The 21,065-nt window shown below is 43.1% G+C and overlaps 1 protein-coding gene across 1 annotated transcript; it reads right to left on the bottom strand.

Annotated features, from left to right (window-relative positions):
- Nucleotides 1–4,367: 4,367 nt before the first annotated feature.
- Nucleotides 4,368–16,600, bottom strand: C9H8orf48 (chromosome 9 C8orf48 homolog). The gene is made up of 5 exons (XM_086470395.1): nt 16,474–16,600; nt 14,164–14,286; nt 7,226–7,458; nt 5,015–5,167; nt 4,368–4,534 (listed from the first exon to the last, which is right to left on the bottom strand). Exons 1-5 carry the CDS (start codon nt 16,502–16,504, stop codon nt 4,436–4,438), a joined length of 639 nt encoding a protein of 212 aa, XP_086326521.1. The 5' UTR covers nt 16,505–16,600; the 3' UTR covers nt 4,368–4,435.
- Between the last annotated feature and the right edge of the window lie 4,465 nt (nt 16,601–21,065).

Here is a 21,065-nt window from a genome sequence, read left to right as displayed (position 1 = left end):
ATGTAAATGTTCTTAAAGTGCTATCAACTAAAAATATGAATTTTCACGGAATATTCTAAAGGATTCTGTTTCATGCTACAGATATATTTTACAAACGTATTTATGGATCATACACACCAGTCTATGTGAGAACAAACAGTACTATTTTATTACAAAATAAAGAAATGAATAAATAAGCAGTGACTATCCATGCCCAGAAGCTGGAAAATGTTTTGGTTGTTTTTTTTTGTTGTTGGTGGGTTTTGTTTGTTTTGGTTTTGTTTGGTTGGTTGGTTTGTGGGTTTTTTTTAAGGTACCCTGATCAATCCTGTAAGTAATCTGAAAGACAGAGGACCGAGTACCTCACTGACAGAAGGTACAGGCTCCCCCTCATCTCCCAGCCTCCTCCCAGACACACCATGCTGCTGCCAGCGCAGGCAAACATCTTCAGAATCACTTGTGGAGGCAAAAGGAACAGCTAAGGGGCATAAAACCAATGCCAATGTAGTATTCCTAAGACTAATACACGTATCCACAAGATTAAAAAAAGTATTTTTTAAGCACAGTGGCATTTAGAATCCCAACTCTGTTGCAGGCAGTAACGATTTGCACGTAGTGTCTAGGTTAGCTCTTACTGCACGGAGACAATAAATAGTCATTCTCTGGTAATAAAATTACAATGTGAAGAATGCAAGTGTATTCCAAAACGCTTTAAAAATACATAGCTGGAAGCACTCCAGCTCTTGCAGGAGTATGGATGTACGATTTGGAATAACTGCACTGAAAGCTACAATTCAGGTTTTTACTGAAGAAGACCCTGGGTGCTGTGTCAGCTAACGATTTCGCAGGGGAACATGATCCCTTCCAGCAGCAAACCCGTGTCCTCAGCGCCACCAGTTTAGAATTTTTATCATGTCCCCAATATAAATAAACAGGTTCAGCTCCTCTTCTTGGAAGCTGATCAAACTGGCTATGGTAAAAAAAAAAACAACAAAACAACAACAAAACAAAACAATGAAAAAAAAGGTAACTGACCCTCACCACACAACAAAACCAAGACTGGGAGATGGATTTATGAACAGGCAGTGGCCCCGTGGGGGCCCGAAGCATTTCAGTCTTTAGTATGGCTTCAGAGAAAAGATTCGAGATCCATGTAAGGACTACTGGACCAGTGGGACCAGGTCCCACCTGGCTCTAGGTGACCCTGCTCGAGCAAGGGGTTGGACCTCCAGAGGTCCCTTCCAACCTCCACCATTCTGTGACTACATGTGTGACAAGTGGCTGCAAATCAGTGTTCAAACACGTTTATCTTTGGTCCTAGATCGTACCCAGGCAAGTTAATTGCACTAAAACTTCATTCCCATTGCAACATGTGCCTATTAGGAATGAGATGGAAGTTTATCCTGGAGGAGAAACGAATACAAAGTCCCACGGCCCAGCAGATGGTTAGAAACAAGACAGAGGAATGACAGAGCCTGGAAGCCAGGTTAATTCTTTCTTATAGAGAAAGCCAGGGCAAATGAAAATGACATTGCTGCAGTCCCCAGGAAACTGATTTTAATGATAATTTGAGAAACATCACTTTATCCAAAGAGTCAGTGATAAAGTGTAACATCACAAAACTGGTCATCAGCACACACAGGACACAAACCCACATATATAGGAAAACCCTGCCGTATTTGCACACAAAGTTCAGAGCAATAAACTCCACTACATAACAAATTATTCAGAAGATTAAATAATGCAACTATGCACAGCACAAAAGCTAGAAGGAAAAAGCTCCAAAGTACTTTTAACAGGCAGATTGATTTGTTTCAGTACTACAGGTGCTCACCATCTGAATCACCCTTGATCCATCTCGCTCCTCTTATGCCTCAGCAAGCACAAACAAGGGAGCAGATGAATAAATATTTCTTGATCATAGTTTAAGAGTGTTTCTTTGGACCAAAAGAAAAATCTGCTGCTGAGGAAAGGGAGGGGGGAAGCTCCTGTGAGGGGAAAAAAGAAGAGACACAATCTACTTTTTTTTTTCCTACATCCTCCATATCAGAATTTTTGGATCTCTAGTTTGCAGGATTATAAAATAAATTATTCAGAGACTCAGATAATTCATTCAATTGTCCATCCCTAATAGCTGCTCTAAGAAAGCAGCAGACAAACATTCAGATCTCAAAGTCATTATTGATAAAAAAGGAACGAAAGAACTGTAGTGAGCAGCAGGAAAACGCAGGCAGCAGACATCAGCAAAACACGCTTTGATTTTTCAGAGGAGCTACCTGAATTGTCTTTGAAACATTTATGCCAACAAACCACAACTGTACAGCCACTGTGCTGTGCCAGTATGAAGACTGTTTTACAGACAAATATTGTCAGATGCCTAACCCAAATAGCTCATAGTTCAATGTATTTACACAAAGGCTTGACAACAGTTGCGAAGAAGTATTTCAGTATTTCTATAAAGCACCTATGCACTGAAAGCAAACACATCAAAATGCCTTCTTTCACTTATAATCAATCTATATTTAGAGTCCTGGAACTCACTTTCTGTGTTTTTTCTCAGGGCTGAAAGCTGCGTTCATTGGCAATAACAACCAAATTGCATTTTCAAAGGATTCCGTTCCTGCTCACCACTTCTCTGTCTGACAGCCCTCATGAGACTTCACAGGGAACAACGGGTGTCCCTTCCCTAGCGCGAGGCAGGTTGCTGGAGACTTGGAAAGGCTCGAAAGGAACAGGGAGTGCAGCCCAAAGCAAACAAGGAACAGAGACAGAGGAGCTAAAAAGAAAAGGTTTGTGAGATGGGAAGGTAGGAGATTTAAGGGATTTAAACGTTTCTAAGGATTACAGAGTAATGGAAAGAAACAAGCAGTAGTTTCCTCGTTATACAGGGAGCTATGTAATCTGCAGCCACGATTCAAAAGCTAAAGCCAAGCTTAGGGGAATATTTTCGATGGACTATTAAACCTGCTGTTGACAAGGAACCAGACCAAACTGCCAGCGAAGCAGCGAGGACAACTACTTTGAGCAACTTCGGGCTGCATTATGTTTTCACTGGGGGCTTGACCTACTTCGGATCAATTCCCAGTGAAATCCTTCAAGGCAGGTTTTTAAGCACCAAATGTCAGTGGGCCTGGCTACAACTACATCCGAGCGTTTCTTCTCAGGTTTTCCATTGACTTGTGGGAAGTGAAAACAAGAGGCTCGACAGCCCTCAAGCACTCTTATAAACAATATAGAGCATACAAAAGAAAATTACATGGGTATAAAACACAAAACCAACTTCAACAATACATATTCTTGTCCTAAAACGGGAAAATAAAGTGCAACAGTAAGATTTAATCCCATTTGCTTCCTAACAAAAATTCAGTAAGTGTTCCTAGATAAGGATCTTCCTTCCACAGCCTTCAGAGATCTAAACGCAGAAGCCTGGCAACTGATGAGAGACAGTAACTTCGTGACTCACACAAGTCCAACGGCCGCAAGGTCGCTGCAAGAGCAGCGCAACGAGCTCTGGCCGACAGCAGTAACCAGAAAGGTGGGCTGCACTGGTGCCCACAGCTCAGCAGGCACCTTTTGAGGCTACAGCGAAGATGATTTCACTGTCTAACCCACCGAGATCCCCAGCATAAAGCCATTTTATTCAGCAATGTGTTGAGTACCAGTCTTTCACCCAGATGTACACTTTGGCAGACACTGACTTTGCCATCTCGAAAAAAATCACAGAAAATGACAACAAATTCCAAAGTATATTCAAAAAATGGTCAAAAATATTATTTGGCATCTTACTCCAATTTTAATCTAGGTTGTTTTTTCTCTTCCTAGACACCTATCCCATACAGGTTCTATGATTAATTTATTATCATTTCTTGTCCTGTTGGCATCCACAGTCTTGCTGATTAATTTCCGTTATAGTCTCATTATTTCAGTTCTATAAATACCCCATTTCATTTTCCTCCTTTCTATAGTTACTTTGCAACCTTCTTTTTCTCCTCCACCTGGGGTTCTCGCTTTCAATTGAACATGAGACAGTGGGCAAAGATTGAGCTGAAATCCAGTAATTACACCTCTCTGCCCCGAAAAAAAGAAATCATTTATTTTTCTAGTCGATGGAAGCAGCTGTGAGCCGCTCTGAAACCCCACCAGCAATCCCACAAAACACAACACTTATTACTTGTCAGATTAATAATAGAAAGTGTTGGCTTCTGTAATTTGAAAAACGTATATAGTTGGATCACCATATATTGCAACATTTGCATTTAGGAAGATTGAAGAGTCGAATCAGGCGCCAGCATGCTGGGCATATCTGCTTCCACCTGCAAGAATATTAAACCACCACCCAATTCATCACTGACAAAACCAGGTTCTATCCACAATCGTTGGCATTCAGCACGTGACTGCCCGCAGAAGACTCTCCCAGTTCTTTATGTCCTTCAGTTACGTTTACTACTTTTGGGTCTCACATTTTCTGACCTTTCAGCTTTTGCCATAAGTTCCTGGGATCCTCTGAAGGTTTGGGAAAGCTTCTGAGTGCTTCTCCTAGAAGCGTAAGCACATCCTGAAATAAAAAGGAAACATGGAAATTACTTGCGTTTGTATTCCTGCCACGTCTCATGTCCTGTATCACAGGCCTACCACTGGCAGCTACATCCAGTCCCCCCCCTAAAGCAACTCGATAGGCAGCACTCATCAGCACAGTTCTGCTGGATTTTTAAAGCATCCTCTTTAAAAACTTTGTTGAGCGATGTGGCCAGTGATCTGCCCCATAAAGCAGGTTTCTTCCCTAAGGAGGGGAAGGACATCCTGGGAAAGACCTTCCGCTTATACAAATCGGGCAAGCTCAAATGACTTGATCAGTACGTTAGTCCCAAGCATTTTATTCATGATATGGAGCCAAAGCCTGTTTTGACTTGCACTGCACTCAGGTCAATCTGATCTCATTGCCATAAATCAGAGGGAAATCTGGCTTACGCATTCTTCAGTTACAGTAGGTATAAAATGTACCACAACTCTACTTTTTTAAACACCGTTTGCTTACTCGGGAGTAAATCTGTTCTTCCAGTCTCTCTTGGATTAGAGCATTTTCCATTAGAACCTTCCTTCTTCTGAGAAAGGTAACCTTGGCTAGCTCTGCTTCCAACTTCTGACAGTCAGGGCACGCTGAAGATTCATGGATTTGAGCTTCTGTCACCTGAAAGATGAGACTTTGATGCAATGAGCAACATCTCTCCTAGCAAGGTGGCCACTCCATTAAGATCAATAAAAATACAGACATAGATACTGTCTAAAGAGAAAAATTTGCTTTCGTAGGCAGTTGTAAATTATTCCATAATCTTTGCCAAGTATCATCTTGATGAGCCTGTCTGAACGCTTTCACACTAAATATACTTGCTTTTCCCCAGGTATTACCCCTTCCAGCACCGATAGGTTTCACCTAAAATTATCTCCTTGCATCTCAGAACCACAGCACTGATCTGTAACGTACTATTTCTTCTTGTCACAGGCAAAGTTTCCCTGATGCCTGAGGTTGCACCGACATTCCTGACTTCTTCCACAGAAACTGTAACAGTCAGGAAAAACAAAATGAAGTCCTGTGATTGCCAAGCCACACCTCGGTGACCAGCCAAACCTCCATCACTGTGAGGATACAGTTACGCTGGCAAAAAACCTCGGTTTAAGTCGTGCAACCCTTTTGACCCTGGGTGGACACTCAGTACAAATTACAATTTTGCCAATTGTACATCTAGACACATTTTGCGAGCATTCAAGCTGTTTAGAGCACCACCAGCCGTTAGTTACTCCTGCTGAAGGAGTGCCTGGTGTTGCAGGGAGGCAGTCTGGGCATGCTGACCAGTCTTCCACAGCAGCAAATACACTCGTTCCTGAAGGCTCCGTTAAGTCACATTAACGTGCTTTACTCCACGTTTCAAATACTCGATCATCACAAGTCAGTAACAGCAGTTGTTAACCAGCAATAACTCCATTGTGTGTACCTGCCTGTCTGTAACGAGGCCACAGGAACAGCAGTGTCCTTAAGTGGACAGTATGCACCTACCAACCACAGAGGTTATGATTCTCTTTACAAATTCTAAGATGTAAATAAACTCTGAAGTGATTAGTTCAAGTATCTCCATGCAGCTCTGAGTCAGGATACAAACAAAATCCCAGTTTTCTTCGTAAGATAAACAGTACTACTTGTTAATTCCTATGTTCGTTTATCCACCATGAAATCTTAAGGGTATTTAATAGCGTTGCACAAATCCCAGTATTGGTGCATTTATGAAATATCAATAATTTAATCTGATTTCATTTACACAGATTCCATCTGGTTACATAAACACAGTAAGCTGCCACAGAAGCAGCAGTGGAATCACTCCTAGAAAGCCATGTCTCAAGCCCGCCTGCTGTCTTCTTCCTTGATTTCTTCTCTGCATACAAGTGTCGTTACATGGAGGTGAAGACAGAAGCAAACAGACCGAGCAGTCAAAGTGACTTTTCTCAGAAAATGTAATGCCACACCATAAGGCAAATAAAGAGTCAGTAAAAGTTCTACAAAATTTGGATGGTGTGTTGGTTAACATCAATACAACGAAAGAATGCAGACTGCTGAAATTCCAAAACATTTTAAACAGGAAGCCTGAAATAATCATCACGCCAGAACTGACTTTAGAAGTGTTACTCCCTGCCCACCTGGCACAGGCTTTGCAGAGGGATACGTTATCCCTCCCGCTATGCTATATGGCCATAAATTAAAGCCAGCAAATGTGACAGAAATAAAACAAATAAATGACTGCAATTACTATTCAAAGCTAATGTTTTGTTTTATCAGAGGTACTTCCCCAGATGCAGACTGATCTCAAAGTGCAGACACACAGAATAATTCCACAAGTACCAGCTGCAAACGTAACCAGAAAACAAGCCCGTTTTCTTCAGCTGATCCAGAGCTTGTGGTGGACTCCAACAACTGACCATCCCAGCCTCACTCAATCACAGGAATTGTTTCATCACCAGACGATATTTTACAATGATTTGACTATTTGCTAGCGACACTTCTGCAGTAGTGTCTAACCAAAAAAAAAAAAATGAGCAAGGTAAATCTTGAGATATTGAGCAAAAATCTCTTTCAGAGGCCTGAGCGTGGCATCATAACGCCTGCCTGATTCGATCCTAATACTATGGCGCTTTTTTTTTTCCAGTGGTTCTCCCAAAAGCATAGGCCAAATCTCAATTTTTTTCTTCCTTGCAGTACCTGTTTAACAGTCTCTCGGATATTTTTCAGGTGGATTCTGTTCATCAGCCGATCAGGAACAAGGCAGTCCAAATCACTAGTCTCTGGTTTCTTCGCTGGGAATCCACGCTGCAGCTTTCTGGACTTGCCACCGTTTGCCTGCTTCGAGATCAGCTGCTGACACATCTTGCTTATCTTAATGGTGCAAAAAGACTGGAAAGCATCCAGTTCTCCATCTGATAATTCAGTAATTCCTGTCAGGCATAAATCAACAAAACAAAAGTGTCCATTACTATATCAGAGAAAGAGAAGAATTACTGGTTCTATCTGTGCGACCTCATATTATCTAATAAAAACCCAAACCTCATGTCAAGCCTAGAGGCAACGACTGTAACAACAGCAGTGCAGAAGTTAAATACAAATCTGGACAATAACTGTAGGGACCGGCACAATAAATGTCCCTATGAACGGTCTCCAAAGAGGGCAGGGGATAGAACCCTAAAGAATTAAGACTATTTAATGATACGGCACAAATCCGTGAGTAAAGCAAGTACTTAAAGGCTGTGACATTAAATAAACTGAGTTCCAATGACCACCCAACACAGGTGCAGCTTCCTCCCGAAACTGCAACTGGCTAAACCAAAATGAATTAACATTTAGAGAGAGCTACTCATCTAAGGAGCAATTCACAAAACACTGAAAAATTAGAGACAGTGTCTATTGAAGTAACTCTGGAAAAGTTATACACCTCAAATACATTCCACAACCTATAGTTAGGCTGCCTTTTTTTTTTTTTTTTTTTTTTTTGAGGAAATGCAGTTATATTAGAAAATACTTTCCTCTAAAGCTTCAATGACCATTCCCTAAATTGTTTATATGACCTTGGTTAAACAATCTCTTTCATCTGCTCTTATCCTTCCCAGTGGCACGTCATAATAAATAAAACCAGAGAGATTACACTTCAGATGGGCAGGCAAGGACAGGTTTACAACTTCACTGGATGCTTAGTGGGAGATTTTCCACAGGCTCAAACACAGCCCATCAATATAGTATTTCATGAGCACCAGCACACAGTGACGCCGTGCAGAGCCACACGGCCTCATGAGATACCACTGGTTTCAGCTGTTCAAACGGGGGAGAGCACCCCTCTACCTCTGCTACACAGATCTCGTTAATGCAACTACTGAAGCCCAACTGAACACCTTAATGTGTGTAATTAAAGGAGAAATGAAGACAAAACATTACAGTCAGCATTATTAGAAGCCTTGTGAACACCTCTGCACACAGCTAACGCTAACACAGCGCTTCCCTTCGCGGGGCTCCACCCTGACAGCCCAAAAAAAGTCAATGACAGTGACTACAGAGGTAAGGTATGGTCAGAGGATTCAGAAACAAATTATACTGCCCATTTAGCTGGAAAGTCGGATCACACAATTTAAACAATCCCTCCATATTGTCCATTTCACCCGCTTTCAGTGATTAAAATCACTTTTGCTTCAGCTCTAGACAGGCACTGGATATTTCAGGGTGATTGTCTGATGACTCGCACATCAGCATTCCAGTCCCGTGGGGTACCTTGGCATAACCCTAACCTAAATCCTTAAAACACCGAACGATATGAATGTACAAGTTTGCCTAAACATGCTGCGATTCATTTAGTCCCAAGTACACAAGACAGAGCTGTGGAATTTTGCAAGGAAACTGGGTATCTCTGCAGAAATGCAGTCATTCGCGCCTACAGACACTAAAAGAAACGCTAACAGAGAGAACAGCAATTTTTAAATCTGACTGCACAACCAATTTCCAAAAGTTACTTGTTTAATATCAATTCATGTTTAACAGTAAATAAGCTCAGAAAGAATAAAAATTATCACGGACCAAGGACTATAATCTTACTGAAACAAGAACAGAAAATGATGAGAGAAGTCAGCACACCGTTAAATTCTGAAGAGTTGGTCTTTTAACTGTACAATGGCTATTTACGCTTTCAGACTTTCTTCTAGGTACAGAAGGTTCACCCGCCCTTCAGCCGAAAGAAAAGAAGATCTATGCCCTTGCTTCGGTGGTTGGTTTTATTTCTTGTGTCTTTCATGTATTCCCTCCTTCCCATCTCTGAACTAGACATGCTCGAATGCTCCATCTCCATTTGCAGTGACAGACCGAAATGTCACTGCACGTCTGCCTGCAGAGGATCCCTGCCACTGCCAATTACTGTTCCAGGAGCGCATTTTGCTGCTGCTTGGCTGCCCTGCGTCCTGCGCTCCCCCAGCCTCTTCGTCGGAGGGGGATAAGGCAGGAAGAGGCGACAAGAGGAGCAAACCCAGACGCCGACGTCAAGTCAGAGCCGCGTATCACACAGCAGCGGGGTCACGAAGCGCAGAGCCTTTGGAAAGTGAAGCACCACGAACTGGATCAAGGGGCTGCTCTGGTTATAGGAGCATGCAGTGTGCACAAGAGATAAGCTCCTCTCCATGTCTACATCTGTCTGGTTTGAAAGACAGGTGTCTGCGGAGGAAGGCAGGAGCCTCCCTTGAATGGAAAGTGCAACCCCCTTCCCTCCAAATTATTATAATTTTGAAATTAACAGGCCTTCAGGCAATGATATGGGGAATAGGAATAACAGTTCTTTACTAATATATATATATATATATATATATAACACAAGGCAGGGAAAAACAAACAACCCCCTGGTTTACACTGACAGAGTCAGGAATACAACCTGACACCCTGTTAGGGTGGCAGTAGCAGTCCGATAAGATGCTGGCTGCAGTCCTCCTGAAGTGATGGGTGTAGTTCTGTGGAAGCAGCGATCAGGGAAAAGAGTCTGGTCTTCCTCCGAAGGTCCAGTGGTAGGTAGGTAGCTCTTGTCCTCTGGAACTCCAATGGGGGGAAAAAAAGCTCCTCTGGGAATCCAGTGGCAGAAGGCTGCTAGGGTGTTGGAGATCTCCGTTTTTATTTGGCATGGACTGCTTGGCTCCTTCCCCCCCCTCCCCGGGCGGAGCATCTCACCATGGGATGGGGAGTCGTGAGGCAGTTCCTTGATGGGCCGTGAACAGGAGATAGTCCAGGAGCGAGTTATCGATGGGTCAGGCGATAAGGCATTGTTGTGCCCATTGACAGGAGATAGTCCAGAGGGGGGAGGCAGGGAGCACCACCCCACCTGGTCTCAACAGCTCCTGAAGATGGTCATAGAATACTTTTTTTTTCCTTTTGGCACATTTTACACTGTAACCTAGGACAACATCCTAAACCCTGCTGTGTGGTTCGTAGCCAAGTGATCCCCATAGATTTTGCTTTCTGAATGCAACTACGGCTGTAAGTATGACATTTGAAATCTGCGTGAGTGGAAGGAGAAAAACAAAGAAAGTCTTTATTGAGCTCCCTTTTCCTTTGATATCTTTCTCCGATATATTTCCATTTCATAGGGCAATGGGCAGGCATTTGCTTGTTATCACACTCTACTAATACTCTATTTTAAGAAGAAAAAATGTAAAGCGTTTCAAGGAGAGTTAACTGCCAAAGGCAGCAACCGGCAACTACTCTTCAGAAAGATCTTAATGCTGCATCTCAAGACAACTTTTTCCTAACTAAATTGCATTTGTACAACTGAGCGCAGCAGTTTGGGTTAACGTGCTGACAGCCCGATCAGCAAACGCTGTGTTTGAAAGATTTGGGCAGATAGCGCAGAACCAACACAAACAGTCCGAAATATCAGGCTATTTATTACAAACACGAATTTAGAGCAAGTTAAGTTCCTCCATCGTGGCGAGGGACACACTCAGTTTCCGCCAACGCTACTCAGACAACAGTAAGAACCCTGCAGAATCCGAAGAAACTCGTTCTTTCCCAGCTCCATAAAGGCAGTAATGAACTCAATGAGCTTTCTGTACAAGCAGGGGTTTCTGTTTAGCTGTTGCTGGCTGGAATTTCCCTATCTAGCCTACAGTAACACTATTTTACCAGGGAATCAGAAGCGGAGGCTGGAATCTCAGGGCCTAACTAGGTCTGCAGGAATCCCACCACTTGTGCATGTAAGCTTGGGTGCTGAAAAGCTCAGGAACAGGAAAGAGCCAGTATAGACTACTGGGTACCTGCTCCCTTCTCCAAACAGAGCAGCAGGATGTTCTCTCAGTTCTCATAAACAGACTACTACTACTTTTACTGAAACTACTACTACTATTTGGTAAGTCTATAATTAAACACTTGGACATACGAAAATTTGTCACAAAGGGAATATAAACTAGATCTACTCAGAAATACCCCGGACAAGCTGGAAAAAAATCTGATGCAGAAAAAGAAGCACTTATACTTCCCCCAGTGCACACACGCCTACGTGCACATGCCAGGACCTTTCACCTTAACACCATGAACACAGCTATTTATTTGCCTGTTTCTACACCGGCCTTTTCTGCTTTCAGCCTTCCCACCACCGACACCACTATCATCGTAACAACAACAGTCAAACTGGTAATACTGGCCGTATTTCAGCCACAAAACTGTCTGATGCTGCTCAAACATTTCTATGCCTCAAAGTAACGTACGTTAACAACTAAAGCTTGCTCACTTTTGCCAGCAATAGTGCAGTGGCAGTGCTGCAGAAAAATAAATGAGCAAAACATTTAATGCAGGCATGTCACAAAGGCGAGAGCAAACTTCTGAATATGGAACAAGTCCGAGCATTAAAAAGGCCCACTTGAACTTTCAGATATATCTAAGTTGCAGTTTCCTGTGGCAAATTTTGAAGATGATTAACGGTCTTTGGAAAAATCTATACAGATTTGGGGACTTCTAGTCATTTTGCCTAATAACAGCTAGTTGCTACAACACTGGGGTAGAGGGCCGGAGAAAAGGAAGACAGAAAAACAACTACGACAAAAATTTCTCACTTCTCTTGAGGCCAGCATCTAAGATTTTGTTCTTTCAGCCCACAAAGAAAACTATGAAACATAAGAATCACATTCCAGGGCATTCCCATCTGCAAACCAGGATTTTTTTCCTCCCCACATTTAACCCTATCAGTAGCAAGATAACAAAAAATTTTTGTTTTATTACCTGAAGACAAATTCAAAAATACCACGCATGCTCAACGCATACATCATTCATTTTGCTGATTTTACTGAGGGCACTAACTGTGCAACCATCTAGTCCTCGGTGAGCTCATCTTCTATTGTATTTTAAAAAAAAAATAATCTCCAGGTTGATAAAATATTAAGAGGCTTGGGGGCTACCAAGTACTGAATTAAGTCAGAGAGAAGCAGGCATTTATAGATGCCAGTATACAAAACAAGCTGTGTTTATTTTGTTTCTATGTTAATATTCTGCAATGAAAAACGTAGTACACCGCTAAGTATGCTCGATGCTGATGAATTTGGGGATAACTTGTCAATCACACGACAGCCTACTGCGTCTGCATGAAAGAAGTGTAAGCATGAACCTTACTTTGTGCTCTTAATACTGACAGTGTGCCCGAAAACCGCTTAGCTGCTACAAGGACAGGCGACAGGACAGGCAGCCAGAGGACAATGCATCGCTTCACACGGCAGCGCAAGCTCACGAAACAGAACTTGCTGCTCAAAACCGAGTGACCACTGACTCTCCCTGCCCATCAAAGCCCATAAACCAAAGGCAGAATGTTGTTCCCTTGTACAGAACTACAAAAATCTGATTAAGACAATAAAAATCTTCCCAAGAGTAACTTTCAAGGCAAAGCTCTGTAGAGATGGAAAACTTCCTCAGCATTATACTGTTGTTTATCATTCACTCGATGAATCCGAACTCATCAGGTCCTTTTCAATTTCTCTATGAACTACAAGACCACAAGATTCTGATATATTTTAGGAAGACTGTCCCCGAGGTGCTCACCAGGAGAAGCCTCTCTACTCTAGATGAGATGATCTACATCAATTGTCTTCTCACTTGACTACATGGCAGTCTCTGAAAACCAGTAATAGAAAGATAAACGCTGAAGATGAGTCATGAACTCACAGCATTCACTCACCACTGCTATCAATGAGCTGTACAATTAAGAATAGCCTACAAGTTACCTTAGGTCATGGTTTCCTATGATACCCGGACAGTTTGAGGATGCTTGTAGGCACATGCAATGCCATGAAGCACCGAGGCAGGAGGATCTCCCCAGTTAATCAGTCTCACAGGTGACCTACAAAACTTCTGAGTTTGTTCACTTCTCATGTACATACAGACTGAGGAAGATTCCCCTTCTGCTTCAATTATTTTTTTGCTCAACTACAGCTTTCTTGCTCTTTTTTTTAATTAAAAATAGTATCTCTGACCCACTTTCTAGAAAGACTTAAGCAGGACTTCCATCCCACCATCTGCTCGCACAGTTGCTTGCATAACCAAGCATCCTTCCTTCCTCCCTTCCCCTCTCCTCCTCCACACACATCATTGTGTTGGTTAAAGCTGCTCCATTGTTCTTGCCAAAATTGGTGCCCTGCTGCCTCCCTCAGCTCAGGAAAGGAACTAAAACACAGCAAACAAGTAATTCAATAATTAACACAATCGATTAACGGGAGGTAAAACATTTCACACAATAAATTCTGAAGTTGTGTTTATTTTGGAGGGGAAAAACCCCCACACTCCTAGTACCTGTGCAGCTGGAGAGAAAAAGAGAAAAACTAAACAGTCCGCTAGAATTTTGAGGATTACGGTTAAATTTAAAATGTGGATACATTTTTTTATCGTACTTATCCAGATGATCTTATAACGCATCACTAAGCTAATGTCACTATGTCAGGAGCAAAGCCATGTGTGTCACGGGAGACAAACCACTTTCTGATAAACCAAACTTCGTACTTAATTACCTGGCTAATCAAGCCAGGCTAATTACCTGCCTTAACTAGACTTAAATTTTACATACAAGCTAGTAAAGCTAAAACTTTACATCCCCTTTTAAAAAAACCAAGAATTATAACCTCTAGTAAAGTTACTGAACTCACCAGCATGAGTTTTGATGACAGGTTCGTCTGGCTTAACGCCAGCTTCTTTAGTTTTTAGCTCAACCCATGTTCCCACAACGTCTCTTTCTACAGCTGCAGAATCCACTACTTCAGAGTGCTCATCTGCAATGAATAAAAGGCACCTTTGAACACACATGGCAAAGAAGGCAGGACTGCAGGAAAACAAAGTGGAAGGCAAATAATCCTCCACTTGAACGGGACATTTTCCCTGTTGAGGGGAAAGCAACCCCAAACCACAGGACTATACGGGTGGTATTGGTGATTTCAAGGTGAAACGCTGAGGAAGCTTCTGTCCCACAAAGTTCCTCATACTGCTCATTTCTAATCACCCCCCTGAACAACAACATAGGATATACTGAGAAAAACAGAGATGACTGCTTGGAGCTTGTTGAAAGATTCGGTTTTATCAGTAATGCTAGCCTAACCTCCGCCCACCTCCTCCCCCCGCCAGCCCCATCACTTATTTTCAGCCCTGCATAGGTGAACTGTCTCAAGGTATTGATCCAAGCGAAAAATAACATGGGACAAAGGAAACAACTGTATCAGCTCCCTGTGCTCCAGCTTGTTCCAGTACAACTCCAGCTCTCCAGAAACAGCAACGTGGAAGCAAGTAGCTGGGAAAAGAGCGGAGACTTGAGAGGCCAGAAAAGTCACCGCCACCGACAGCCAGACGCGTACAGTGGGCCCAGTTCAGACCACTGAGCACACTCAGGAAGCACCCGACTTCCCTGCTCTGTTTTCAGGGTACTAATGGCAAATTCAGTGGGCTTATACAAGGAAATAACGTGTCCCTCCGGGGACACCAGCACGACAGGTTTTCTACAGATTTTATTATTTATATATGCTGTTCTCAGTAAGATATATACCACAGAAAGAGATCAGTTTCCCAAAATTACTTTTCTATGAAATATTCCCTACTTTCTCATCTAACTGGTGGTGTTCAGAAGACTCCATAATTTTATGAAACATTAACTTTGTAAAGACAGAAAGTGGTAACACTTATTAAAAAAAACCTCTACGCACAGAGCAAGGAGTCCTCCTGGCATGTGCTCCTTGATGGCAGAAATAAGGATTTCAATGATTAGACATCGAATAATTTTAAAAACATTTGTTATATCTCCAGAAAAAAAAAAAAAAGGTTTATTAAAACCTATCACTTGTAAAAACCAAAAATTTTAAGCAAAACTGTTAAATCTGTCAGACACTGTTCAATCATATCAATGTAGCATAAATTGACAGCAAGGCAACGACCAGCTCTTCATTCAGATTTTTGAAGCACTGATATCTAATGCTACATTCTGTGCTACAATAAACAGGGTTTATATATCTGACAGCAAATTTTGTCTTGCATTGCTGGGATTTCATGTCTAAACAGCATTTTAAAAGGATTCCTCATGATAATGGCGCTGGTTATTACTGCAGAGTGAAAAAAAAACCAAACCAACCCACAGTAAAATGTTGGATGGATGAGGGACAGGAGGAATGTCTCTACTGGACTTGTCTATAGCAGGGAAAGAAACAGCTCGCCAATTTTAAAGTACAGACAAGGTTAATTATATATTGGTATATGCCAGCTCATCAAGTTGAATTGAGCAAACCAGATTACAAGAGTAATAGACATTAAAATATATCTTAAGTCTACAGCACTTTTAAAAAAATCGAGCGTTGTAGCTAATCTTTAAAGCTCTAACATTTATGTATCCTGACAAAGCTCACAAACTAAAAAGAGATTTAAAAAAAAAAAAAAAAATCACCTCTTGAAGTACTCCCAATACCTACCAGACCAAACTTGAAGAAAAGGAGAATATAGAAGAATGACAAAGAACCCCACAGAGAGAGAAGAAAACCTAACGAGACGCTAAGGCAGTTAGCTTATGTCCTGCTGCCTGCTTCTTTGTCCCTCATCTGATGGAGCTTGAAGGTACCATCAAGCCCTCTGAAGTTTTTCAAGTCCTGGAACTTTCCCTGCGCCCTTGGAAAAATTATTTTACAGCTCAGCTACTTTTCATACATAGCAACTCAGTCAAGATTATCTTGCAGAAATTTTTTTCTAACATGCCAACAGAATTCCAGCATCACAAGCTCCCCAAGGAAGAGCTTCCATGGCTATATATACCATATCCTTCTGCATGTAGCTGTCGCCAAATCCTGAGAGCACAAAACACTGAGGTTCTGTCGCTCTGCGCAGCGAGAACACTGTGCACAATTTTTACATCTTTGGTTTTGCTGATTCAAGCCTCCACTGCGCTGTTAGAAAGACAGGCCTCAAGCGCGGTAAGCTGGACGTACCTGCATGGTTCTGGCCTGCCCACTGTGACATCCCTTCCAACGAATCTGACCCAGCAGACCCCTCTAAAGCCTTTGGGGAACACCACGATTCAGGTGGTTCGCTCTCTCACGGCCAGCAGGCTGCTTCCTCCTCGCTGAAGGCTCAAAGGTATCTTCTGAATAGTCCAAACCAGAGCTACTGCAACTCTGGCTCAATGCCATCCAAGACTTTTCACGGTTACCCCAGACATCTGCTGAGGCAGTCACGGGGCAGCCCTGCAAATAAAACCAAAAGCCTGTAACAGGTTCAATTCTAGAGGAAAAATAACTGGATTACTTATAGCACTGGGGCGGGGGGGGTACGGAGGACTATGACAGCTCAGCTCACACCCAGTTTAGCTACAACAGGTGGGTGAAGTAACTACTGGATCAAGGCAGCACCCTTCAAAGCACTACTGCTGATCAGAGTAGTGCACGTCAAGATCTGCTGGGTAAGCACACAACAACAATCATCACTGAACAGCAGCAATGAGTTCTGAGCAGCATTCCTTTCAAATCTGCAGTGAATTACAGCAACACCTGGATGTGTCTTCATGAAAACAAAAAATCATTTTAAAAATTGTAATTTTTTGCCTTCAGATGATTACGTCTCTCACCACTCGGAAACGCAAAGCCTCCTTGTTCTGCTTAGATTTTGTCTAGAAAATTAAAAAGAAAACATAACAAGCATCAGCCAGCTGATGCTCTCAAACAAGGAGTCACGCTCCAAGCATGAAAAAGAGAAATAAAGTTCACCAGATTCAAGCTCCAGAAACAAAACCGACCTCATAGTTACTTCTAGGGACTTCTTTTCCCCAAGGCTAGACTTCCAAAACTAATCTGTAGTGCCCAATTTCTAGGTCCAAAGGTTTTCTCTTTATTTTAACATGGTCCCCAAAATTAAAAAATTGATCTGATCTAAATTTTAAATACTAATAAACACTAAGTAATCCTTTTGTTCATTAGACCACCACTGACTGAGGCTGGAGATTGGTTATGACAATCAGGTCTACTGGAGAAAAACAATAGAAATCACAAACAGAGAGTCAATTAGACCTCTGGCCCACAGCTGACCTAAGAAGCTGCAGCTGCACAAGCAGCACCTGGATGTCTAAGGAGCAAGAAGATGAGTTTCAGCAAGTAACAATGACTGGCTGAACTAGAAATGCTTCATAATATCAGATACACCTGATATGATCTAATTTTCACAGTGAAAAATAGGTATTGGTGACAACATCAGCAGACAAATAACTTAGAAGCCGTAAGTATACTTATAAATACCAAATAAACCATGTTTACACACAACTTTAAAGTTGCATGTGCTACCGTACAGCTTTTCTTCCTCGCAAGACTGAGGTAACAACTACCTTAACAGACTGCCAGAAAGCAAGCTTAGTGCTTCGGTAAGGGTTCTGAAAAAGAGCCACAGAACTGTCTATATTGCTTTTCTAGGAGCCAATTTGTCTTAGAGGCACGGTGACAAAACCATCACTCACCACCGAGAAGAGGTGGCTGGTGTCACTGAAAGTGGGGCACAGGGTTGAAGACGACCTGAGGGAACCAAGCTCTGTCCTCTCAGTAGGCAAAAATGTCATTGCCACATGCCACACTCGTGAAAAACCTACATTTCCAACCAGAAACTCTTCTCTATGCACTTTCTAGTTAAAACCCGAAGGCAACAGAGGTGGGGTGTTGGATTGTTTGTGTTGGTTGTTTTTTTTTTTTTTAATTTCGTAATTCTGTACTTCCAGTCTGAAACCACGAATTTTTCAAAGCTATTTAAGATCTATTTTAACCGACGAATTCCCTTTCAGAGAACCCTAGCGTGAACCAGAGGCTTAGGTTCGGTTACTACACTCCAGCACGGACCTCGGGCCTTCCTGCAACCCTAAAAACTCGGCCCCAGGGACGAGATCCCCCCCCCAGCACATTACCTCGCTCAGTGTGACCAGGAAAATTTGTGATTCTGTGTCGCACAGAAGGGACCCAGACCCGTGCCCGGCCTCCTCCGGCTCCCCGCTCCCCCTGAAGCCCCACCAACACCCGGCGCCTTCCCCTCCAGGCCTGCCTTCCCCCCGGGCACACGCCGGCTCTCAGCCGGCGCCCGCCTCTCCTTACCCAGCCCCACCAGCACATCCAGCACCGCCAGCTTGCCAACACCGACCCCGCTCCGGTCGAGGGGAGCGGAGCGGGGCGCAGAGAGGCCGCTGTCCCGCCGCGCCGCGCCTGAGGCAGGGCGGGCCGCGGCGGGAGGCGGGAAGGCGGGAAGGCCGGTTCCCTTCGCGGGCGGCTCCGCCCCGTCTCCCGGCGGCAGCGCTGAGGGGGCGGCGGGGGACGGAGCGGGCGCAGGGGCTTGGCGGGGCGAAGGGGCGGCGGGAGGAGGGCGGTGAGGGCCTGGGACGGCCCGGCGGCGCTCCCAGGGCGGGCCCTCCCGCTATCTCCCTCATGTCCTCCCCGCCCCTTAGGCAGCCAGGGGTAGAGATAACCTTTCGTTAAAATAGTTCTTGCTTTCGTAGAGTTGTTCTTTTTAGGTGGAAAGCGCGGCCTCGGAGGTGCCGGCTGAGGCGGGACAAACCCGCCGAGCTGCAGCCAGGACCGGTTCGGGTAATGGCGGGGCCGACGTCAGGGCCTTTGGGGCAGCCGGGCGCCTGCCTCTGTGCTGGTTGTAGTGGAGCTGCAGCCATGGATGCGACACTGTCGTGGTGCAAGGAGTTCGTATTTCAGGGGATGAAACCCGCCTCTAGCTTGAGGTTCAATTCCAGTAGGTACATCGTGATAAAAGCAGCTTCTCTGTGAACTTTGCTCTTGGTTTAATATTTCACGTTAGCTAAAACCGCTTTTTTCCTTTCAGGGAAGTCGTCAGTGAAAGGTTATTCTTCAGTTCTGGGATGCATAGCGTGTTGTCTGTCACATGTAAGTCACTGAGGTATTTTATCCTCCTGAGCACTTCATGCTGTATTTGGACTGGCTTGTCAAGGCCGCAGCTTGGCTCAGATCTGTAGGACAGAGATCTTGTCTTCTCTCATGTTTGATTAAGTGTGGCACATGATGTTAGCAGCTCAAGGGGTCTTGCTTCTCTCAAAAGAGAGAGAACTCTGCGTGCTGCAACTATACCTATAATACAAAGAAAGTTTGGCTGGCCTAATGAGATCGATCCACAGTGTTGCAGAGGATTAAATAAATGCATTGATGCAGTGGAGTGTAAAGCAAAGTGGAACAAACAGGTCTGCCTACATACTGTTCAAATGTTTTAAGATTCAGTCGTTCACTGCTTTCTGCAGAGTGGACTGCTTGGTGCTGGCCCTTTTCATTTTTATCTAGCTTGCTACAAGAAATTAAAATAATTTACACGTGATAAACGTTCCTTTTATATTTTCCATCCATCCAAATTATAGTAGTGATCCGAGAGGTATGCAGTTGCGAATGGAAGGGGCAATTATCCATACTGCAGGAAGTGGGAGTCAGCTGAATACCAATGAGACTTGGGCTGTCAGTGCTACAGAGGGAAGAAAATGGGATTAAGAAAGTATGTGCCATTGAGATCAGCAGAATCTGCATTGTGTACTAAACCTCTCCAACCCAACGATTCACCTTTGGTTGATTGCTCTATGTTGTATTTTCCCTCCCAGGAAAGTAATGTTGCAAACGAGCTGGCAAGCACCCAAGCTGAGTAAGATCAGTAATCTGGAAGAATCTAAGAGGTAGGCTGACAGTTTTCATGCTCTGGGTTATAAACGATGGTGAGATAGGGTGGGGAGAATCATTACCTTCTCTTTAAAATTCTAATCAAGACACAGAGAGAATAGCACAGAATAACTAAGAATAACACAGATCCTCACAGTTCCCACTAAATACCTCCCTGGCAGCTTGATACTTCATTATTTATCATCACCCATTTTTTTTTATGGTAACAGTTGACATTAGATTATTACTGACCTGGCTGGTATTTGAATTTATTCCCTAGAGGTTAAAGACTTTGTAGTTTCATGCTCTCGGTCCTTTTTAAAATTCGTAATTTTAGAGCACAGAAAATACATTGTTTTATCAAGTTTATTTCTCTGACATTTATTCAGTGGAGAGTGTGATCCTAATATTAAAGGCTTTTGATACGAAGCCCAGAATACAGCTAATTCTTTTCACTGGTCTTCCCTAAACCAGGTCATTTTATCACTGTGGTTCCCCTTGTTGGTGTCTAGGAAGTTAATACGTTGAATGGCATAATTATTTGAACCAGTACTTGTTTTTAAAGGGTTTGTGGGTGATAATAGATGGCTCAACCCAGTTGTGTCAGAAGGTGTTAAGGTTTCCGTCAGCTAATGTCATGGAGATGGTCCCATATAGAGCCATAAATAATAGGGTGTGAGCAGCAGTGACAGGCTTTTACTCCAACTCGACTCTTTATCACATGTTATATTAAATTTAAACACAATTGTTGAATTCCTTTGTGTAGGTAAATGCTTTTTGATGTCTCTTTCTATCAAAGTTGTAATATTCCTTTTAACCAGAGGGCTGCATAAGAATAGGTATGTTTCTCAAACAATCATAATGTCATTAATGTTGCCAGCAGAACTAAT

The sequence above is a fragment of the Leptosomus discolor genome, chromosome 9, assembly GCF_034619465.1.
Source record: "Leptosomus discolor isolate bLepDis1 chromosome 9, bLepDis1.hap2, whole genome shotgun sequence".
In the NCBI taxonomy this organism is placed as follows: Eukaryota; Metazoa; Chordata; class Aves; order Leptosomiformes; family Leptosomidae; genus Leptosomus; species Leptosomus discolor.
The sequence above is the reverse complement of the archived record's forward strand: the minus strand, read 5'-3'. Positions and strand labels throughout refer to the sequence as shown.